Source organism: Osmerus mordax, chromosome 9 (genome assembly GCF_038355195.1).
Source record: "Osmerus mordax isolate fOsmMor3 chromosome 9, fOsmMor3.pri, whole genome shotgun sequence".
NCBI classification, from domain to species: domain Eukaryota; kingdom Metazoa; phylum Chordata; class Actinopteri; order Osmeriformes; family Osmeridae; genus Osmerus; species Osmerus mordax.
In genome coordinates, this window is record NC_090058.1 from 6,149,647 (window position 1) to 6,171,647 (window position 22,001).

Here is a 22,001-nt window from a genome sequence, read left to right on the forward strand (position 1 = left end):
ATTTTACACTGATTAAGACAGCAGGAGGATATCAAAAGAGGGAATTCTCAGATACTGGATATCTGGCCATCCAGCATATACATTCACATACGTTCAATGGCCAACACTGGAAGCCAAGGGAGCCACACGACACATCTTATACTTCCTTCTTGTGTTTTCCTTTGGGGAAACTGAGAATGTGTCAGTGCTATAACTTCCATAGAGAACCAGAGAGGCTGACAGGTCTCCAGCAACCTCTCAGTATCTGTAGGCGCGCGTCAGTTCTGCCGGGAGGTGGGAAGCCAGGAAGACATGACTGAGGTGTTGCTGACTTTCAGGCAGTCTCACTATTCCAACCTGGGCCGAGATATCTGGAGCGTCGGCGGCGTAATCACAGCGTGTCAGATTGCTGATTGGATTCACTGTCAGAGTGCTAATGTGGCGAGAAAATGTGCGAGTTTCTGGAGGAAAAAGTGTACGTGACGTGACATTTGCGTGTGTGAGTGCATGCTTGTCTGAATACATTTCCAACCCAACTGTGGTGTCTGTACAGTGTGCTCTGTGAGTCACATGGCTGGTTGAGAGGAGATCGGTTCAGACACGCAGCCGACTTTCAGCCAAAGGCCTTATGTAACTCAGACACCTGCTTGTAGGACAGGGCTGGAAGCACAGAGATCTGCATAAAGAATGTAATTAAATATTTCTGTCACACTGACATTCATAGGTCTGAGATGAATGGATTGGAATGAGCTGGCGATGATGGATGGTGCTAGATCCACCGTCTTAAAGGAATGGAAGTATTAGATGACACAATGAAGCTGTTAGCGTATTACCTAATCCTATATACATATCCAACATCTACAGTGACTTACAGGACAGAAGCTTGGGGCCGATGAGGGTTTCTAACTAGCGTCACACTACCCCCCACTGTCCCTGGCCTCGGGATAACCAAAGCAATGAAAGAGCCCAGTGCCAGTATTGATGTGGCTATTTCCATAGCAGCATCTCATCCAAGCTCTCCGTAGTTGGGTCAGCCCCCCCCCCCTGCTGTGCCCCCCCCCCCCCCCCCCCCCCCCCCCCCCCCCGTGCTTTCAGCCTCACTACCCTGAAACAGAGCTTGATACTGGGGTAAGACTGGAGTCATGCCGGGGTATTACGGAAGTATAATGCCAGGTTCCTATGCCAAACCCATTCTCCACTGGCCAATCAGTTGTTCCAAAATACATTCTGATGTCAATATTCTAACACCACACACTCCAGGAAGCAATCCAGTTGTGTGGAGGGGTCAGGATGGGGTCACAAAAAGGTCAGGGGTCAGCAGTCAACAAACGCACACCTAGATCCCACCTGGACAGGAAGTGAGTCGTGTCTGTGTAATATTTCCTTTTTAAGTTTTATTATTTTATAACCAAATGTTGACAAAATATAAAAAAGTATGCAATGATGACAGCAATAAAATAACAATACACTTCAAACAAGCTGCAGAACAAAAAAAAGAACATTCACAATTTTTTCCTTTACATAATATCTATCTTTTGCATTAAATACAAACAGCTAATTTGGACTAGTTTTCTATGCTTCAACCCTATAGTGAACTCCCATCACATCAACTAAATAGCAACATTAGCCTTAAGATGATGCATACAATGCCCTTGCAACATCCAAATTGCAGCAGCTACACTCATATTAATAAAAAAATAAAAGTAGTTTCAGTGGAGTGCTATGTGTGATGTATGCATGTTGAACTGTCTGCTAGGGCTGTTTCAATACTACTGACACATCCTTCCTTTTGAGAAACCGCTGATCTGTCGTGGCACAATGACGATCTCTATAAAGAGGCCAATGTCACTTCACACATCCATGAGGTAAGGCTATACTTCAGGTTATTCAGGTCTATGTGTGGCAAAATGCTGGATCACTTGACTCAAATCTTCCAATAAGCTCTAAAATGTGGAATTGTAAGGGGGGGGGAGAGCAGCTTTAAGACCTGCAATTACAGAACAAACGACCTTCGTTTCAAAACTCCGTCTTGGCTGTTGGCTTAGCAGCTCCTCTACTGCAGCTCTTCTAGATGAGTTTAATGCTGGGAGGATAGGGGCACAGCATCAGACCTGGAGGGGACCCAGCCTTACACATCAGACCTGGATGGATCCAGCCTTACACCTCAGACCTGGAGGGATCCAGCCTTACACCTCAGACCTGGAGGGACCCAGCCTTACACCTCAGACCTGGAGGGATCCAGCCTTACACCTCAGACCTGGAGGGACCCAGCCTTACACCTCAGACCTGGAGGGACCCAGCCTTACACCTCAGACCTGGAGGGACCCAGCCTTACACCTCAGACCTGGAGGGACCCAGCCTTACACTTCAGACCTGGAGGGACCCAGCCTTACACATCAGACCTGGATGAATCCAGCCTTACACATCAGACCTGGATGAATCCAGCCTTACACTTCAGACCTGGATGAATCCAGCCTTACACCTCAGACCTGGATGGACCCAGCCTTACACCTCAGACCTGGATGGACCCAGCCTTACACCTCAGACCTGGATGAATCCAGCCTTACACCTCAGACCTGGATGGACCCAGCCTTACACCTCAGACCTGGAGGGATCCGATCGCACCCACTCTGCTGACCCTTACTCTGAAGGGAGATGACAAAAGTGGACTACCTAAGGTCCTGCAGGAGTACAAAGTACAGTGGACCCATCTAGCAGTGTGAGCCTCAGACAACTGTGTTTCCTATAGCGTGAGAGCTGGTGGAGGATGCCATAGGAAGGGGACCAGAGAGGAGAGCAGGGTGGGTGGAGTTCTGCCAGAGTGCTGCTCGCTGTGTTCTCAGGGGGAATGTGCAGAGTGGTTTCACTGCTGGGCTGGGCTGGCATTGGTGATGGAAAAAAAACATTTAACTTCAAAAACTCGACAGGCACATTCTTACATCTTAAAGTCTTTGCAGAAATTAGAGTCACCAACGTCACTTGAATAGTTTGACGACTGGGAAGGGGGGGGGGGGGGGAATGTATGTGTGTGACGTGTGCGTGGATGTATGAGGCTGTTTGTGTTGTCAGTGTGTGTTTGAATCATGGGGCATGATGGGGGGGCAGAATGGCGGGGGCAGGAGGGGGGGGTTTAGACACTGGGGGAAGGCTGGGCCTGGGGGTTGGCAGCAGGTGTGGCTTGTCGGGGCAGGGTGTACATGGCTCCCAGGAACTGGTCTGCGATGCGGCCTGCCTCTCGGAGCCCGCTGAGCAGAGCCCCGTGAACCGTCGCCGGGTAGTTCCTGATGGTGTGTTCTCCGGCAAAGAACAGACGAGGAACAGGCTAAGGACGGGAAAAAGGGAGAAAACGACAAAAATCATCATCCCACTCATAAATATGAGCGTTACCATCAATCAGACATGTCAACATCAAAACAAGTAAAACATCTGGACTGGGATCGGCTGGTCTGGTCTTTTTCTAACTCTGGTATGGTCAGATATTGTGGCTTGGCCTGGATTGGTTCACACATGCTCTGGTGGTTTGGTTGGACGAGCCAACAGAAAATGTACTTCTACAGCAACTCTGCATGGCGTGGGCCAATATGGGGCCTTCTGATTGGTCCAAAATGTTGGGGCGTTGGGTTTACTTGAGGCTAGGGTCTGTATGAAGCAGCGCTGGTTAGAAGCCTGGACCCACTACTGACTAGGAAGCAGCCAATGTCTCTGTGTCACAACTACTATGAAGAAGTGGAGGTTATAGTGAACTACCAGTAAACTACTATTAAACAGCCAGTAAACTACTGTTCAACCACAGGTCAACTAGCAATAAACTATTATTAACCACATTGTTATCATACAGAGGCATGATGGGGCAGTGTGTGGGAGGACAGTGACCAGGAGGACAGTGACCAAGAGGACAGTGACCAGGAGGACAGTGACCAGGAGGACAGTGACCAAGAGGACAGTGACCAGGAGGACAGTGACCAGGAGGACAGTGACCAAGAGGACAGTGACCAGGAGGACAGTGACCAGGAGGACAGTGACCAGGAGGACAGTGACCAGGAGGACAGTGACCAGGAGGACAGTGACCAGGAGGACAGTGACCAGGAGGACAGTGACCAGGAGGACAGGTGGGGTGAGCGCTCACCTGAGAGGCCCCCGGGATGGTGGGGCCGGGGGTGATGGGCTGGGCCATGAGGTCATAGTCGTTACCGGAAGACCCAGCAGCCACGTACGAGTAAGAGCCCCTCGCAAACGGGTCGGCACGCCAACGAGTCACCACCGTCTCCTTAGGCTGCCATGGCAACAAGCACACACATACACGTTGTTGAGTTTCCATGTGGATGTGACTGCCCAGAAAACATAAGCTGTTATAGATTTCCAGAGCAGACCGAGATGCATGCGATTTCATTCTGTAGGAAATGCAGCTGAATGATTGATGTGACTGGTGGTTTGGGATGGGACTCCAGAATGTGGGTAGTGGGCACACGCATGCAAGGGGGCAGAGAAAAGCACCCACGCTTGTCACATGCTTGCACACAAGACTACATGATGCCCACGTGCGTGCACACACACACACACACACAGTCACAGCATACCTGAGGTACCGCGCTGCTTCCGAAGATGCCTTTCAGGATGGCGAGGCAACGCCCCACGATGACATCATCACTGATGTTCTCCATGATGCCTGCTGCCTCCCCCGCCATCAGAGCCAGCAGGATGGGTGCTGGGAAGGGACAAAAAGCACACAAGTAAAATATGTGGTCAGTTTGTGCCTAACCTTTAACCTGACACGTGAACCAGTGCAGGAATGATCCTCACCTTTGTAGAGGTTCCAGAAGAGGAAGAGCTCCCCCCGGCTGGCCGTGGTGCTGCCCACGTGGCCAAACAAGTTCACACTGGGGTCCCAGAAGACCCGGTCGAAACACAGCACCACCTACAGGCAGGAGGAACATACAGCAGCCGGATCGTAAGACAAGTGAACATCAGGCTCTGGCGCCTTGCAGGGGTCCTACCTGCCTTACATCAAATGTAAGGACTCTTCAATGACTTTCTAATCCTGTTTTAATATCACTTTAGCTATGGAGAGCACACAAAAAGCACTGCCATTTAGGTGAGCTGGAAGGAGAGGTCAGGTTGTGTTATAACCTCTGTGTGATTATGGTCCTGAAGCAGAGGGCCCTCTGCTGGTTAGAACATGGAACACACAGGTCACATTGCATAATAATGCAGCATTCTGTCAGCTGCAGCAGCACTAGGAGATAAAAACACACTGCAGTGAATGATACTCAGCCAGGAAGAGAGGGGGTGGGGGTCAGAGAGAGAGAGGTTGTGGGGGGAGAGAGAGAGGGAGAACAAAAAATAGAGGTAGGATGAGGTAGAGATGGCTCTAATCTGATTACTAACACATTGCCAAATCACTAAACAACATGCTCTCAAACTCCCTCTCCATTCATCCCTCCCCTCTTTCCCTCCCTCCAGATGATGTAAAACAGAGAGTGGAGCTACCATCCTCGGGGCTATTTCAGGAAGAGGTAACCTTGTTCTGTGGACCGAACACTGGTTTATGGTTCCTGCCGCGTTTGCGTGTGCATCTAATGATGGGAGTCTGTGTGTGTGTGTGTGTGTGTGTGGGTGTGTGTGTGTGTGTGGTGCCATGAGCTCATTTGGAAAGTGCATCCACTTCTAGAGTGGACTGATGTGAAGGTTGGGCTCCCAGCTCAAGGACAATGCCGCAGCAAGGACATCTACGATGAGCAGACCCAGGGCGTCCTCGACACAGCAGCCAATCAAATCCTTATCTCTCCAGAGAGAGAGAGAGAGAGAGAGAGAGAAAGAGAGAGAGACACTCACAGACAGAGAAAGAAAACGAGTGGGAGACAAAGAGAGAATGTGACAGAGAGAGATTGAGGGGGTGGAAGTGAGAGTGAACGAGAGAACGAGAAAATGTAAGGGAGAGTGGGGGCGGTGTTAGAGAGAGAGAGAGAGAGAGAGAGGGAGAGCCAGAGCAGGAGAGAATGAGAGCTATAGAGAGAGCGGGAGAGAGAGCGTCCGGTGTACCTTGTTGAGGTTGCCGAAGCCCATCCTCTGGATGGCGGCGGTCTTCCACTCGGGGAGGGGGGGCACGAACTGCACGGCGGGGGGCTGCTGCTTCATCACCCCCAGGGGGAGGGTGCACAGCACGGCGTCACACTTGTAGATGAACGTCTGGGTGGTGGAGCGCGTGTTCACGGCGATCACCTCACATCCTGGGAGAGGACGGACACAGGAGAGGGGTAGGGGACGGAGAAAGGGGCGGAAAGAGAGATATGCGAAACTGAAGAATTACATTCCGAGATTTGGGGGATTTTTTAGGAATGTTTTAGAATTTTTTTTCTAGAATCCATGTATTACATGTTTCGATATTTGTATATCATATAAAAGATATACTTCATTTTCGTATCTGAAATATTCGTATTTTCTATGTTCTGCCCAATATATCCGTGGCAGGCCCCAGGGCCCAGCAAGCCCCAGCTGCAGGGAGGAGTGTGTTCCTACCGGAGGCCGTGTAGCGGACCTGGCGCACCGCCGTGTTGAGCTTGATGTCCAGGCCCTCGGCCAGGGCCACGGGCACGCACGAGTAGCCGTTCCTCACCGTCAGGTGGCTGCCCGTGAACTCAAAGTCATCGTCCTGGAGAGGGAGCGGTCAGAGACAAAACCTCAGTGCACGGATCCGCACAAGACGCGGTGTGAGGGGTTTCGCTGTTGGATCGACACGTGTATTTAATGTACTGTGCCGTCATGCCTGGGTGGGTGGTGCCCAGGGGAGGAGACAGGGGATGTAAGCCAGAGATCTGGAGGCTGCTTCCTGGAGGCTGCTAGTGTACAGTGACCTAGATAAGCTACTAAGTTGCTGTCCTCTGTTTGCTCAGGCTGTGAGTCTTCATGTTGACATAGCATTACAAAGGTGGTGGTTCGAATGTTGACTGAATAAAGGATAGCTTGACGGGGAACCTTTACACACTTGGTGTGCTCATTACATCTAGCACCTTGGCAATACATTGTCAGGTACATATTACACACAGCACAGAACCTATGAGACCGTTTTAAAGATGTTTGTATGAGGGTCACGGTGTGGGTGGGGGCCTACCTGGTCCCAGTGTATGAGGGTCACGGTGTGGGTGGGGGCCTACCTGGTCCCAGTGTTTGAGTGACAGAGTGGACAGAGGCGTGGCGTTGGCAAACTCCAGGTTGGCAAAGTGCCAGTCGAGGATCTGCCTGTCCCTGGACGACAGGTACACATCACTGCGGAGGGAACGCGGAGGGAGAGAAACAAAGTCAAAACAAGTGTGGTGGGTATCGGGGGGGGGGGGGGTTGCTGATGCTGGTGTTACCTGGGCGGGTTGGCCTCCAGTTCCTGCAGCTTCTCCTCCAGTTTCACCTGCATCTCCACCAGCTCGTCGTACTCCTGCAGAGGGGAGAACAGAGAGGTCCTGGGGTCAGCTGGACGACCCAGCGGAGCGGGGCCGGGAGGAGGGCTGACTCGCCTGGCCCACTGTGGCTCCACCTAGCCCTGCAGACAGCTGAGACAGCTACTCAAGTCCTCACACGCACACACACACTAACCCTGACGGGAAACCCACAGCCCTAAGCTACGGCTTCCCTGATCTGACACACACACACACACACACACACAGACTAGACACACACACAGCTCCCAGACAGGGCCTGAGTCTCTTCACATGGTCACCGACCACAAGGCAGCACCATGTCAGACACCAGCTGTGCTTAAGCTGCTTGCCGGCCTTCACTACAGACAGTATAGTGATGCATCAGTGTGTGTGTCTCAGTTAATAGCATGCATGTGCACACAACTATCCTTCGAAGCCAGCTCCCACTCTACTGGTTGACTCTTACAGAGTAAGTAAATATTGCATCCATTTCTGTATTTTCTGCAGTAGAATTCACCAGCTGCTCTTTGTTAGTGCTGATTCTCTGGAGGACTTTGTCATAGAAAAACACCTCAATAATCACCCGAACTGGGTTCAGTTCTGGTGTGATTCAAAACACACACATTCAGTAATAACCATAACACTTCAAATTGAATCACACGCTAGTTTGGGCTCTTATTGCCCTGGCTAACACGTCAACCACGAATTCAACCATGGTGGAGTCCACTGTCTCTCCCTGGGTCTCAGGGCCTGGGGAAGCAGGGGGTGGGGTCGGGGGGGTTGGTGGTTAGAGAATCCCACATCCAGGAGAACCAAGTTTTGTTTTGGAAAAACTAAGCAAGAAAATGTCAGTACATCCGTGTAATGTGTGGTTGTAACTGCTCGCAGCATGAAGACGTTTTTATGGGAAACCAAACAAGGTGATGAGGCCTCTCGTTCCGTTTTCCTCCTGGTCGTTACAAACCGTTTCACTGAGAACATTGTGACTCTGCATATCTCACTCTTTCCAGCCCACCCTGTCAACCTCTTCCCCTCCATCCTTCTCTTATTCACATTCTTCCGACTATATCTACGTATTCCACTCCGTCCCTACGTCCTGTCATCGACCCGTGAGGGAGGGTAATGACAGGAAGTAGGCATGGGTAAGAGTGAGATACCCTAATGTGTGAGGGGAGGTTTGACAGCGGTTGAGTTGCGGTCACCTTGCAGAGGGCGGTCAGGTCGCGGTGCTTGCTCTTGACCAGGAACTCTGCGGTGATGTCTCGGGGGGGCTTGACCTCGCTGGCCTCCTTATACTGCTGATGCAGCTCCTTCACTCTCTCCTTAGTGGTCACCATCTGACAGAGAAAGGGAGGGAGGGGAAACGGAGAGAGATCAAGGGGATGGTGGTCAGTAACGAGTGTATCCACCACGTGGCTGGTCCAGAAGTCCAGGCTGTGTCCGAGGGTCAGAGGTCATGGTCACCTTGTTCAGCAGCTCTTTCAGGTCCTCCTGGGTCTTTACTATCTTCTTCCAGTGCTCGATCTGCTCGTCCTTCACATGTTTCTCTTGCAGCCTGCACACCAGCGGTTTGATCAGACATCAGATAACAAACAATGACCATGGATTGGTCTCTCTGTGTGTGTGTGTGTTTGTACCCCCCCCGTCCCCCCCGTCGTCAAACTTACTGTATGACCACCTCCAGGGCCTGGCCCAGGGAGACAGGCTTGTTGTTGAGGAAGTTGAAGTCCAGCTGGTGGCTGAGATAGGAGGTAGCCTCCAGCAGTCGGTTAAACTCCTGCTCCACCATCTCATCCTTCTCCTTGGGCACCTGCACAGCCCGGGCAACGCGGTGAGATAGAAAACAAGCGCACCAATGGCTGTCAGTCTTAACCTAGCACCATGCTCTCTTCATGCTCTACCAACCTGCACTTCACACTTTATATCTTGAGCCATGCTAAGCAGAGCCAAGCTAACACCAAGAAATAGCAGAGCCCTAATAGATTAGACCAGTTTGTCTGTGAGGGTTTTGGTTGGCTATACCTGTAATATACCATACATTTAACTAATAAAAGTACCTCATATGCATTATATACAGTGTCAAATGCTGTGCAATTGATAGAATGAGAAACATGTAAAGTATGACGTAAATAAACCAATACATACACTTGTGCATCGTTCACCCTTTAGAAGTAGCAGCAGGGGTAGGGGAGTGATGCAGAGAGAGGAGAGAACATTAGGCAAGCACGTAAACAGAAACATAACTCAGAGACACAGGTTTACACAATGCAAACAAGCAAACAATAACAATAGGCTTGATTCAATTAGCTTTTTCCTGTGGGGAGAAACCAGTTGCATGTGTGTGTGTAACCCCGCCGCTGTCGACTAGCCTTCAAGCTCGATGGAGAAGGCCGGAGAGTGACCCCAAACATCCTCCCAGTGTTTATTCCAACTGTAATGGAATTAAGAAGCTGCTCCGGTCTGAGCTGGGGAGAGGAGGGGTGGGGGGGCGCGGCTGCTATCGATGACACGCTAGGCCAAGCGGCTAACTGAACCCTCCCTCCATTTTGTGCGGAGCAGGAAACCCCAGCAGGACTGAGGGCGGACAGGCATGAACAGGCCCAGAGACGCGCCACGTCTGCTGCAGGATATCTCTACATCTCCAGCTGGAGGTCAACAGCACACAGGGGCTGGTTCACTCAGAACAAAGGCGGGCCAGGCCTCAGAGCTGCATTCAGATCATGCAAATATATTGTAGCGACTATGCATAAAATGATCTGCTAAATCAATTATGTAAAAAAAACAAAAAAAACATTATTGTTATCATTTCCATTTATATTTTCCTCTCCGGAATGATAAGGACGGCTGTGTCTGATTCCTCCTGTGTGGCTGGTTGGTTACACATTGTGATTAGTAGACAATTAGCAGATTCACCTGCGATGCAAACAAATACCTCGCTAGTGCAACTAATCATTTCAAGATGCTCACTCATCTTCCTCATCAGATACACTCAATCGCCGTGCTTTTGGGGTTCATTCAGATAGGGGCTCGTTCACAGACCCACACTCTGGATGTTCACAACCCCAGGGCCAACACCAACAGTCCTTAAGATGCTGCACGCAGATACACTTTAAAGGGATCTTGTAGCAGGGTCTATGGAGCCCACATATCAGTGTTTATGGTGATCTTGTAGCAGGGTCTATGGGGCCCACATATCAGTGTTTATGGTGATCTTGTAGCAGGGTCTATGGGGCCCACATATCAGTGTTTATGGTGATCTTGTAGCAGGGTCTATGGGGCCCACATATCAGTGTTTATGGTGATCTTGTAGCAGGGTCTATGGGGCCCACATATCAGTGTTTATGGTGATCTTGTAGCAGGGTCTATGGAGCCCACATATCAGTGTTTATGGTGATCTTGTAGCAGGGTCTATGGGGCCCACATATCAGTGTTTATGGTGATCTTGTAGCAGGGTCTATGGAGCCCACATATCAGTGTTTATGGTGATCTTGTAGCAGGGTCTATGGAGCCCACATATCAGTGTTTATGGTGATCTTGTAGCAGGGTCTATGGGGCCCACATATCAGTGTTTATGGTGATCTTGTAGCAGGGTCTATGGAGCCCACATATCAGTGTTTATGGTGATCTTGTAGCAGGGTCTATGGAGCCCACATATCAGTGTTTATGGTGATCTTGTAGCAGGGTCTATGGGGCCCACATATCAGTGTTTATGGTGATCTTGTAGCAGGGTCTATGGGGCCCACATATCAGTGTTTATGGTGATCTTGTAGCAGGGTCTATGGGGCTACAACAGTGTCGGTGTGGCCTGTACTTACGGCCTGCCCGTTGGCTTCATACAGTGGGCACTTCTGCTTGATCTTAGCCAGCTCCATGTTAACCTGCTTACTGACCACAGCCATGGGGTTTCCTCCTGAAAACACACACACCACAGTGAGAGAAAACACAACACACAGGCTGACAGCAATGTAGCATATGTGTCTGACAGCTGATTTGCATGGGGTGATTTTAAATCACAACTGGATTTATGGGGGCCAACACTGCCCCCTGCTGGTCAGAAGCAGGAAACTGGGTCTGAGTGTGTGTCTTACCCAGTCCAGTTACCACCATGGCCCCCAAGTCCGCCACGTAGTTGCCCTTTCGGAATGTCGCCACCCTCCCTCCGACACGATCCTGTCAGGGTGAAACACGCACGTCATGTTGTCACTGAGACTCTATGTGAGCGGAGGTCATTCGGTTACCTTCAACTTAGTTATGTCCATTAAATTCCTATAAAACATCCCAATGATACTACATGTCCGATCCACAAGTCCAGCATGATGCTGTATAATATCCAATGCCTCACTAGACTTTACTTTCAAGTAGACGTTTTTTGTTATGTTAATAAAGTTTTGTATTGTATTCTATGGTGCATCATCTCCTCACCCTGGCCTCCAGCACAGTAACATCCATCCCAAAGCTCTGCAGCTGTCTGGCTGCAGCCAGGCCAGACACACCTCCTCCAATGATAATCACTTTCCCTGTCTTCTTGGCTGCAGAAAGGAGGTGGGCACAATGATGAGAATATAAAATCACACGAATATTCCATCTTTAAACCAGGCTGGTCTAGTTTGAAGGACGACTTGTATAGGCAATGTACTGACATGACATACAAATGTAATTATTGTTTAAACTCACTTGGTAAAGGCTTGACTCTCTTATAGATGCCAAAGTTGATGAGACCGTGTCTCTCCAGGTAGCTGTGTATCCTGTGAACCAGTACTGTATCACCTTGGAGGGGCACACGGAACAGATTTATAGTTCTGGACCGATGAATTGTTTTTAAAGTCCTATGATTATGGTACTTGCCACGTAGGACAGTAGTCCCGACAACTGAGTTGGGTTACAAAATGTATCAGAAATAACAGGACCGCGTGGGAGTCAGGCTGCTATCATGCAGCGTCTTTTCTCCACTGAAGGCTGTGAATGTTGGACTCACTGTTGTAGGGGGCTTCAAGTTGCTGTAGCGTAGCCTCGAATGTCAGTTGGATCTTGGGGTTGTCAAGCCAAAGCTGGAGCTGGAACACAGTAAACATAACCACAGGTTTGAACAGAAGCAGAGCTCTTGGTGTGTGACCGTGTGAGAGAGAGAATGTGAGAGTGTGTGTGTGTGTGTGACAGAGACTGATAATGAGAGTGTGTGTGTGTGCATCCTCACCGTGCGGTTGCGGATGTACAGGAAAACCTTCTGAGTCTGCTGGGGGCCGCTGATGATGTCAGGGAAGCAGGCGGCCTCCTGGGAGGTCATGCGGTCGTGGGGGAGTCGGCTCTGAAAGGCGGCCCCCTCAACACCTGAACACACACACACACACACACAACCTTTAATGTACGCATGAGACAAGACCCTTTATATGCATTTCCTCAGGTGTTTCTACTCAAACAGGTTATGTCCCTGTCACCCTGTCATCCTGCCTGCCTGCCTGTCACCCACTCTGACCTGAAGGCTCCTCAGGCTCGCTGTCATTGTCCTCCTCCACCAGAGGTGGGGGAGGAGGGATGACTTGTTTGCGCTCCTTCTCGGCTTTGGCGTTCCTCTCCTCCTCTGAGTAGTATTCGTCCTCAGACAGGTTAGCCAGGCTTTCGTCCATCTCGCGGTACTCCACCTGCAATAATAAGCACAATAAAAGCGCCATTAAAACCTCGTTCTGGCTCAGCTGGGTGGAGGTCCATGGTGGAGCTCCCTCTGCTTCCCTGACGGAGGTGGGCGGGTGGTGCTTCACTGAGGATGACAGGCCCCAGACTCTTGAACACCTAGGACCGGGTGAGGAAAACTCAGAGAATCATCATATTACACAATTCCCTATGATGCAAGTGTGAAATAAATCTTATGTCAATGAATTATCCTGTTCCAAGTGTTTAGGTAGCAAGATATAAATCCAGGGCAAACTGACACACGTAAGAACGTTGTACTCAACACACAACACTGACAACATGTAAACTAACTTGATCATCAATCCTACATCCTCCTGACCTTTTTGTCCTGTGCTCTTGACTTAAAAGCTACTTTTTTAAGGGACTCGTCTTTCCTATCTAAGTATTAGGGGCACCGAAGATATAAGATACTTACTTTCGCTCGCTTGCGGCGGCTGGTTCGACGGACTTCCGCCGCATCCTGGTCCACCCCCCCTGGACCGGGAGGGTGGGGGAGCGGGGGCCCACCTTGCTCCCCACTAGGGGAGGCCCGCTCCTTCTTTTTGACGTCCATGGGGCCAGGAGCGGAGGGAGGGGGGCCAGTCTGAGTACTGGAAGCCTGGGCATCTGGGGCTCTCTCGGCCCCCGCCACAGAGGAGGAGGAGGAGGAAGAGGAGCCGGGGTCTGACTTCTTACTCGCCAGCATCATGGAAGAAGACAGAGGCCTCTCCTGGAGGAAGGAAGACAGATGTGAGACAACTGTACTCACTGTCCAAGGGTTTGCTTTGGAAATGTTGAGATGCTTGAAATGTGAACGTTTAGAACAATATTTTTGAGGCACAAGACTGTTATAAAATGATGGTTTTCAAAAAAAAAAAAAATGAAGAAAATTGATCTTTTCAAAACATGAATGGGGATGAAAAGCTAACTAAGAGCTGAAGATATTTCTGCAAAAGTTCCATCATGGCCCACCTGTATTGCCCATGAACAGTGTGTCAGTATTCAACAGTACTCAAATAAATAAACAACACACTGCAGTTCACACTACAAATAACCTCTTAAACCAAAAAAACACCTTTTATACATGTAAGTTTTTTTTCTTTTTTTCTTCTATAGAATAAATAGACTGCATAAACGGATTAATTATAATGATTTAAAAAAACTATATGTAAATCTTACGAAAGATTATGTTCTGCTTTTATTCCCATGTTATATATATATATATATATATTCTTATCCTTTTTCTTTAAAGCCAGGGGCTTTCGACGTTGCACCTGCAGCAGTTTCATTTGAATGGGACCAGTGCCTGGTTCTGGTTGGCTTTGAGGATGCACACAACAACACAACAATCAAGCAGCCTGGTAGATGCGTTGTGGCAAATATAAACATGATGGAAAATGTATGAGGGCTCCATAGTAGATTGACCTTGTCTTGTTTTACCCATTTCTCCGAGCACCTGGTTATATCCATTCAAACACTAAGAAATAAAGACAGAATCAGAGATACGGTTGATTGAACAAAAGCTGGCAGACCAAGGGGAGTAACGTCAGCCCATCACAACGAGAAAAATATTACTGCCTAGAATAGATAAGTGTATTTATGTCCGGCTAGTTAGATAGCTCTAAGTAAACTACCTACGATTAAAATAGACATCAAGATTCATCTAACCAATTATAACTGAGTTAACCAATGGCAGCTAGGGGATATAATGCATAGTTGGCTTAGTTAATTGGTTTCGTAAGGAAAGATGTCGGACTGACCAGGCAGCAAATGCGCTAGCTAGCTTAGCTAGGCTCGCTAAGAGCTAACCGGCCAAATCAATCGTGCAACCCCTAATACAATAAATACATATTATTTGTGCCCATGTTCAAAACAGTACCTTCTTATGTTTAATAGTTTGTTGTAGTCTGCGATATGAGGCTGTTTAACTAGCTAGTTCAGTAGTGTCGTAAAGGTAGCTACAAAGGTAGCAAGCTAGCTAACTAGCTAACAATGAGACTCGACCCCCCCATCCAGCAACATGTACTAGACACAGCTACAGCTAACCAGAAGTCAGAGGCAGCTGCAGTAAGATTCGTTAGCGTTATTGCTAGCTGGTTAGCAAGCAAACCAGAAACCGACATTGCAGTAATGCGTTAGTAAAATGGTAAAAATATATATCTACAGAATTGTGTGCATATACTGGAAAATAACTGGTGATTTCATTGAAATAACGACTCATATTACCTCTAGATCTTCGCACTTGTCAACACAAAGACAGCTTTCGGCTGGGTCCTCTCTGATTCTCCGCTGATTGGACAAGGAGGAGATCTACCCCAAGAAAATGAGCAGTATGATTGGTTGCACTCAATGTCAATCATAAAAGAGTCTCTCCAGTGTAGCCATGCAAGACAGTTGTTCCCAGTACTGATAAACCTGCACTTATTTGTGCTGAGTTAGATACGAATATATGTATTGAATCGTGTCCCGATGAATTTTTTTGCATCAGATTCAGAATCCTTACCTTAACCCTGTTGTGCGCAATCGCAGTACGCTGGTAGCACATGGGTAGCAACAAATGTTAGACTGCATAGATTGTCCAAGTGCTGTTCACTGCAGTCTGACTTTTTTCGTGTTATTACACACAGAAATTCAAAACCATGCATTTTAAAGCGGAACACTACTCATATTATTTTCGTGTTAGGTTAGGGTTAGCTCACTCTAACTCTTGATTTACCCTAACCACAACTCTCAGGTAAGTGTGGTGTTTCGTTTTTTCATCGGACAGTCGCGATCCAAAACGGCATGTTTTTTCACGAAAACAGCCGGACAATTGTGCTCTGACACAATAAAAAAAACACAACAATGTTCTTGTCTGAGCATGATAGACTACAAGGCTGCCACAATAACGCGTTATTTGATTGACAAAAAAGTCCCACCAAAAGTAGTTAACTATATTTTATAATTCACAAAGTGAAAAAAACGACAAAGTTGCCTTATTCTCGGTCCGAACAGACGAAATCTCTGTTTTCTCATGCCGCACTAGAGCAGAAACATCATTCGGCCAAAAACGTAAAAATAAATAAATAAAATAGCCTCGAAGGTGCCTACTATAGTGACAACTGTTTTGAGAGCCAGCAGCACCTTCTCATAAAAATGCGACCAGTTTCTTATGACTTAATTTAATAAAAAATTGAATAATGATAGACCATGTTATAACAATATCTTTAATATAGCCTATCTTTAAATGAATATAATGTTAGAATATAATGTTAGGCTAGTATTGATTGCTGATGCAGTGGGAGCCTAATTGGTTTAATACATGTATCTGCTGAACTCAAATACCAGTGAACACTGCATTTACGAATGGCAATAGATCAAGCTGTGCAACACGATCCAGTCAAAAACATTATGTAGTTCTTTAATTATCCTTTGGAGGGATTTGTTCAGTAAAAGATCGCAGACCTTCATTTTGAAGGTTTAGTAGGTAGGCTATTGACACTGGGTTCAATATTCTATTGTCGCCAATGGGACACCGGTATAGGCTACATTTGTAGTCAAATCCCAATTCTGGGATGTCTTGATAGTAACCATTCTTGGAATTGATTAACATATTAGTAGCATTGAATACAATAGCCTACTTTTCAGCTGAATTAGAATTGTTTCCACTCCTAAGGGTAGGCTTCTGGTTAGCAACGCAAATTTTATTTTGTTAGGAAACCCCAATTACGTTTATTTTTATTTGTCGCACAAAATATGTCTATTTGAAAGTTAAAGTTACTCAGGCAGAAGGACAAAACGATGACGCGTTTGAGGATGATCATGACAGACAGGAAAAGCAGAGACGGAAGAAGCCGCAGGTAAAGGTAGACGAGCTGCTGCGCCCCAAACCTTTCTGCTTCGAAAACGTTGAGAGAATTGACGAGCGGAAGAATATTTTGCCGTGTAAACAGGTAAATTAAAACTTTTAACGGATTAGCTTTGTTGACTGTATTTATTGAGAAATTGTCGTCGTCTTTGTTTCTAATGTAAAGCACCAAACACATGTATTTTAACTTGCCTTCATCCGCACTGCTTTCTGATCGAACATTGCCATCTCAGCTTCGTCTTTTGAAATCAATCTCTAGCCTATATATAGACTGGATGGAAATTCACCTTTTCACAGCCAACTGTTATTGGGAAGTGTGAGTTAATTGATATTTTGTTTGAAATAGTTAGATCTATGAACTCGCATGAGGCCATTCTGTTGATATCTGTCAGCAGCATCGCCGTCCTCCATCGGGTGAAAGGTAGCCTACACAGGTTATTTTTTGTTGTTTATCCATAGACTTAGGTGGGTCTCAGTGTTTAGGTACACATGTTGATGGTGCCGGTTGGGCACTTTCTAGCTTTGAACATATTCACTCACCACCAATTTTGTTTTTCACAGATTTTAAAAGAAGAAAGAAATGAAAAAACAGGAGGAGGAAGAGACAGCCAACAGGCCAGACAACACAGCCTTTACCCAGCAACGTCTTCCGGCCTGGCAGCCCATGCTCTCGGCTGGCATCGTCATCCCAGGGTTTCTTCTTATCGGCCTGGTCTTCATTGGCATTGGTGTCACCCTCTTTGTCACCTCGCAAAACATCCAAATGCTTGAGGTACAGTGGGCTTTAGTGAGACTGTAACTGAGAAGAACTGGGTTTGGTTTACAGCTGCTTTTTGTCACCAGAGCATTGATGGGGGTAACAGTGCCTGACAGGCCCCACACTGGAGGTGTGAGAAGTACAGGTGTATAACATGCCGACTGATCAATATTTAATGGCATGTTTCTCTTGTTGTTGTTCTGTCAGATGGATTACACTGGAGTAGATAAAACCTCACCCTGCTACAAGTGCAGTGAAACCACACATAAGAACTGCATGTGCACTCTGGACTTCTCGGTCAGCAGACTGGTTGAGGTACTGTTTCATACAGACACACACCCAGGCATCATTTCTGTGCTTTGCTTACCTGGATTGATTGAATGCCCGAATGTGGGTGTAAGACAGATTTCGTCATCTTCAAATACACAGTGTGCCTTGTTTTCAGGGTCCCGTGTTCTTCTATTATGGACTGTCCAACTACTTCCAGAACTACCGCAAATATGGAGTATCTAAAGACTTCTACCAGCTGTCAGGTGATCTCACCTACTTTACGGTGAGCTGATGTGTGTCAGACTGTATTTGAAAGCAACATTCTCATAGGCATAATTTCCAGAACTATAATACATGTAGTAAGTCTAGGTCTTAATTCTTTTTAAATGTTCTTTGTCTTGCAGACTCCTAGTGATGACTGCTTACCTTACCAGTATGATTCTAGTTCCAAGCCGATTGTTCCCTGTGGGTCCGTAGCAAACAGCATGTTCAACGGTACCAAAATTATTTCATGTCAGCATGGAATTATGTAAGTTGTTCTATCAGCATGTTCAAGGTACTTAATGTATGACCTTTTTAATTTTGTGACACTGAAGATAGCTTCACGCTCTACCAGATTGTCAATGGAACAAATAAGTTGGTCCCCTTCGATGGTAAAGGGATTTCCTGGTGGACTGACTACAACATCAAGTACCGAAACCCAAATGTTACTCCTCTGAAGAACGCCTTCAACAGTATGTCTGTTTCATATCCATTACAAACAATATACTCCCTTCTTACTGGTTACCTATGAGGTTGAACACTTCTCTGTTCCTGAAATATTTATATTCTGATAAAATATTTGATATTTCTATGCTTCTGTTATGCAGATACGGTTAAGCCACCCTATTGGTCAAAACCAGCCTATGAACTGGACACCTCAGACGCCTCCAACAATGGCTTCATCAACCAGGACTTCCTGGTTTGGATGAGAAGGGCGGCCCTGCCAGATTTCCGGAAACTATATCGAAGAATCACTGAGGGGGATTATGCCCATGGCCTGCCTGCTGGAAACTACTCCCTAAACATCACCTACAGTATCCTTCCAGCTAACAGGAGAGCCAGTGGAAAGATTGGAGGGGAAGGACTAAAATCCTGTTTTTGTTTGAAGAGCTGAGAGGTTATTAGATAAGGCATGACAGATGAATCAAACATTACCCTGCAATTCAGTGACCATTCACTTCAGTGTATAAGCCTCAGGCGTTCAAATGCCTCTCCATACAATGGCCATTTGGTTGTCTTCTGAGACAAACATCAGCTGTGTCCCACACACCACAATGTTCCACTGCCACTGTCAGCTGCAGTGTGTTGTGTTCTAACAGACTCCCACGTCCTGGCCCAACTGGTTCAGCCAGTTTTTACCAAAGGGTGTGGCTAGGTAGGAGAAAAACAATACCACTATGACTTCGGAGTTCTTGGGTGTGGAAAGTCACATTGCAGCCTAGGCAAATACATTGAAGACAGGAAAATTAGCCATGCAAATGTTCCATGTTGTACAATAGATGTAAAACTCAGTTTGGCCATATCTTTTGTACAATGTGAAAAGAACCATTTGGGCATTTGTTTTTGTTTATGCCGTGAATTAGGTTAAAAGCCATGAATGAAAACTAATAAGCTAATGTCCAAGTAGGAGATATTGTCCTTCGAAGCAATGTTCTGTACATGATGGCTAGTCCAGTGCACACCCAGTCTGGTCCTTAACCTCTTCCCCAGATTACCCAGTTATTCCCTTCGATGGCAGGAAGAAGGTGGTCATCAGTAACGTATCCTGGATGGGCGGCAAGAACCAGTTCCTGGGCATCGCCTACCTGGTGGTTGGCTCACTGTGTGTCTTCATGTCCATGGTGATGCTCATCGTCTACGCTAAGTTCAAGTTCCCAGAGGAAGACTAGACTAGTGATGGGAGCCCTGGACTGTGATGGAAGGTCAACGTTGTGGAAGGGGTTAATGGGGCCACAGAGATGGAAGCTGCTAATTGACTTGAGCAATTCATCTTAAAATGAGCTGGTGAGATTTTAAGATCCCTATTGATTCCCATTACAACATTAAGTAACATTAGGGGGTTAAAAAGGTGTCTTAATCATATGAATTCTTTTATTTCTATTACATGTATGAGGGAAGATTTTAACTCCTTTTAATAGATATTTTGCCATTTTCCATGATATTGGAATGTATGGTGTTCAATGGTCTCAGAGGCTTTTAGATGAAGTAAGTTTTTTTGTTTGTTGTAGTAACACACTACTAGTTGCTACTTTAATATTTTAGTGTGATACGTAAATATGCTCAGGCTGTCTGTTGTACCCTCAAATGCCTTCACACTCTGTGACAGGTCATATAAGCCATATTGTACTTAAGACTGTTCTCTTTGCGTGTATTTGGAAAGTTACATGGATGTCTTTAGGATATTTTTCTATAAAGTTATTGGGTATATGGATATCCCTCCCATTCTCAGGACTGTGATATACTTTGAAACTCAGATTCAACATACTGATTTTAGATGAGCTTTAGTATTTATTTTATTTTATACATTCAGACCTTGTTCATTTTGGCTAAGACATGCTCTATTTTTATTTTATATTAAATTCATCAGTTGGAGGAGTAATGCTTTGTGATGTCACTTTGTAACATTTGTTGCATAGTTCTGTCATTGTTTCCAAAGTTCCTACTTTCTCTGTGATTTTATGTGAAAGTACAGTACAGCACTGTACTGGTAGTGGTGGTAGCACATGGAACTCTTGAGCAGTGACATCATAATCAAATCCTGTGAGAAAAGAATTTTCCCTAAGATTTTGCTACCGCATTGGTTAATTCAGGTTTTGTCTCACCTGGGAAGGATGGCTTTTTGCTTGTGGCCCTTTTGCAGCCCCCCACCCCCGAACAAAACACTTTTCTCCAGCCTTCCTGCATGGGTGACTGTGGGGCTCGACTTCACTCCAGAGGAGTTCATTGCATTATTTCAATGTGAATCGGATCATTGGAGAAGCATGGCTTTCTGTATCACAGAGAAGCTGTTCCCATATCTTTCTGCTGTTTTGGCTGGCTTTGTTGTCTACCATTTCTTTAAGGCATACAAGAGGAGGCAGTTCACATCTTTCCCAGTAAGTGTTTCATCCACATTCCACAGAATTAACCACAGAGTTATCACACCTTATTAACTGTATACTGTCACTTGATCTAAACCCTGATAGCATTCTGAGAACCCAATACATTTCATGAAAATGTGTCTCATCCACCACACATTGTAATGGATGTATCAGCCACTGCACCCAGGACAGTAAACACAGAAGGTGGTTTATCATGCCTCAGCTTTGCTTTCAGAAGAGTCATGAGATGCTCAGTGTGGCTGCCATACTGTCGGAGCAGCTGAAACATGGCTTGGCCATGAAGCAGGCTCTGGTGGAGGGGCTTAAGGACGTGGAGATCAGACTGCTGGCCCTGGAGCAGAGGCTGCTGATGGTGGAGAAGACTGGACAAGGAAGAAGGAAGAAAGCCCTCCGGAGCAAAGGCCGGGAGCTGACCTACGATGACTCTAAGTGGTGTCAGTCATCAGGCGAGAGCGAGTCGGAGTCCAACTGTTCTGGAAGGGAGGCAATGCTGTCAAAACCTCTGCTGTAAATTTGATCCTAAAAATGTCTTGCTGAATAAAAATTATGATTATGTGAACTATGTATCTTGTGTGAATTTGTAGCAAACAGTTGTCAGTCATTCAAGGGGAAACTTCAGGTGTGTCGTTTGAAAAATGGAAACCAACCAAAATAAAAGTAATGGCAATAGTATCATTTGGAAGACTATGCGTAAACTTATTTATCCTTATATTGTTTTCATAAAGGAAATGCTTTCAACATTTGGATTAGGATATCTATTTAAAAACAAGCACTCCAGGGTGCTGTTTTGACAGTGATTTCACAAATTTCATGACAATTTCTCAGTTGCCGTGGGTGCAGCAATTTTGGTGACTTTGATGCAATATGACATCACAATGTGCCTAATGAGTTTGTAAAGGGTAGCAGAGACCCAACTCCTCAGTTGTATC

The 22,001-nt window shown here is 46.7% G+C and overlaps 2 protein-coding genes across 12 annotated transcripts; one reads left to right on the plus strand and one right to left on the minus strand.

The window, feature by feature from the left end:
• Positions 1–1,379: 1,379 nt before the first annotated feature.
• kdm1a (lysine (K)-specific demethylase 1a) lies at positions 1,380–15,337 on the minus strand. Of its 8 annotated transcripts, none has more exons than XR_010877382.1 (23): positions 15,282–15,337; positions 14,481–14,532; positions 13,492–13,785; positions 12,862–13,030; positions 12,583–12,716; positions 12,364–12,442; positions 12,063–12,155; positions 11,811–11,917; positions 11,477–11,558; positions 11,204–11,298; positions 9,534–9,551; positions 9,056–9,198; positions 8,853–8,943; positions 8,591–8,725; positions 7,332–7,405; positions 7,131–7,242; positions 6,496–6,628; positions 6,019–6,206; positions 4,780–4,894; positions 4,557–4,684; positions 4,106–4,252; positions 2,578–3,301; positions 1,380–2,229 (listed from the first exon to the last, which is right to left on the minus strand). XR_010877382.1 is itself a non-coding variant. In XM_067242659.1 (22 exons), exons 2-22 carry the CDS (start codon positions 14,523–14,525, stop codon positions 3,110–3,112), a joined length of 2,571 nt encoding a protein of 856 aa, XP_067098760.1. In that variant the 5' UTR covers positions 14,526–14,532; positions 15,282–15,337; the 3' UTR covers positions 1,380–3,109. The 8 variants fall into 8 exon arrangements, 5 of the variants coding, with proteins under 5 accessions (XP_067098760.1, XP_067098759.1, XP_067098761.1 ...); XR_010877384.1 differs by having other exon boundaries at positions 1,380–2,090; positions 2,150–3,301; XR_010877383.1 differs by having other exon boundaries at positions 1,380–2,090; positions 2,121–3,301.
• A 1,433-nt stretch (positions 15,338–16,770) lies between these two features.
• tmem30b (transmembrane protein 30B) lies at positions 16,771–21,739 on the plus strand. 4 transcript variants are annotated; one of them, XR_010877385.1, is made up of 9 exons: positions 16,771–16,987; positions 17,464–17,674; positions 17,867–17,974; positions 18,105–18,212; positions 18,334–18,424; positions 18,526–18,663; positions 18,799–19,005; positions 19,682–19,975; positions 20,782–21,739. XR_010877385.1 is itself a non-coding variant. In XM_067242664.1 (8 exons), the coding sequence occupies exons 2-8, from the start codon at positions 17,483–17,485 to the stop codon at positions 19,858–19,860; spliced, it is 1,023 nt and encodes a 340-aa protein (XP_067098765.1). In that variant the 5' UTR covers positions 16,773–16,987; positions 17,464–17,482; the 3' UTR covers positions 19,861–20,570. The 4 variants fall into 4 exon arrangements, 1 of the variants encoding a protein (XP_067098765.1); XR_010877386.1 differs by having other exon boundaries at positions 20,802–21,739; XR_010877387.1 differs by having other exon boundaries at positions 20,832–21,739.
• The last annotated feature ends 262 nt before the right edge of the window (positions 21,740–22,001 follow it).

Bases quoted from the DNA above. Each gene is read 5' to 3' on its own strand.
- tmem30b (XM_067242664.1), top strand. From the start codon at position 17,483: ATGAAAAAACAGGAGGAGGAAGAGACAGCCAACAGGCCAGACAACACA. The intron at 17,975-18,104 runs GTACTGTTTCAT...CCTTGTTTTCAG, and splicing joins CGGTCAGCAGACTGGTTGAG to GGTCCCGTGTTCTTCTATTA. The intron at 18,425-18,525 runs GTACCAAAATTA...GTGACACTGAAG, and splicing joins AGCAAACAGCATGTTCAACG to ATAGCTTCACGCTCTACCAG.
- kdm1a (XM_067242658.1), bottom strand. From the start codon at position 14,525: ATGGATATAACCAGGTGCTCGGAGAAATGGGTAAAACAAGACAAG. The intron at 6,207-6,495 runs GTAGGAACACAC...GTCCTCTCCCAG, and splicing joins GGTCCGCTACACGGCCTCCG to GATGTGAGGTGATCGCCGTG. The intron at 4,895-6,018 runs GTACACCGGACG...TCCTGCCTGTAG, and splicing joins GCTTCGGCAACCTCAACAAG to GTGGTGCTGTGTTTCGACCG.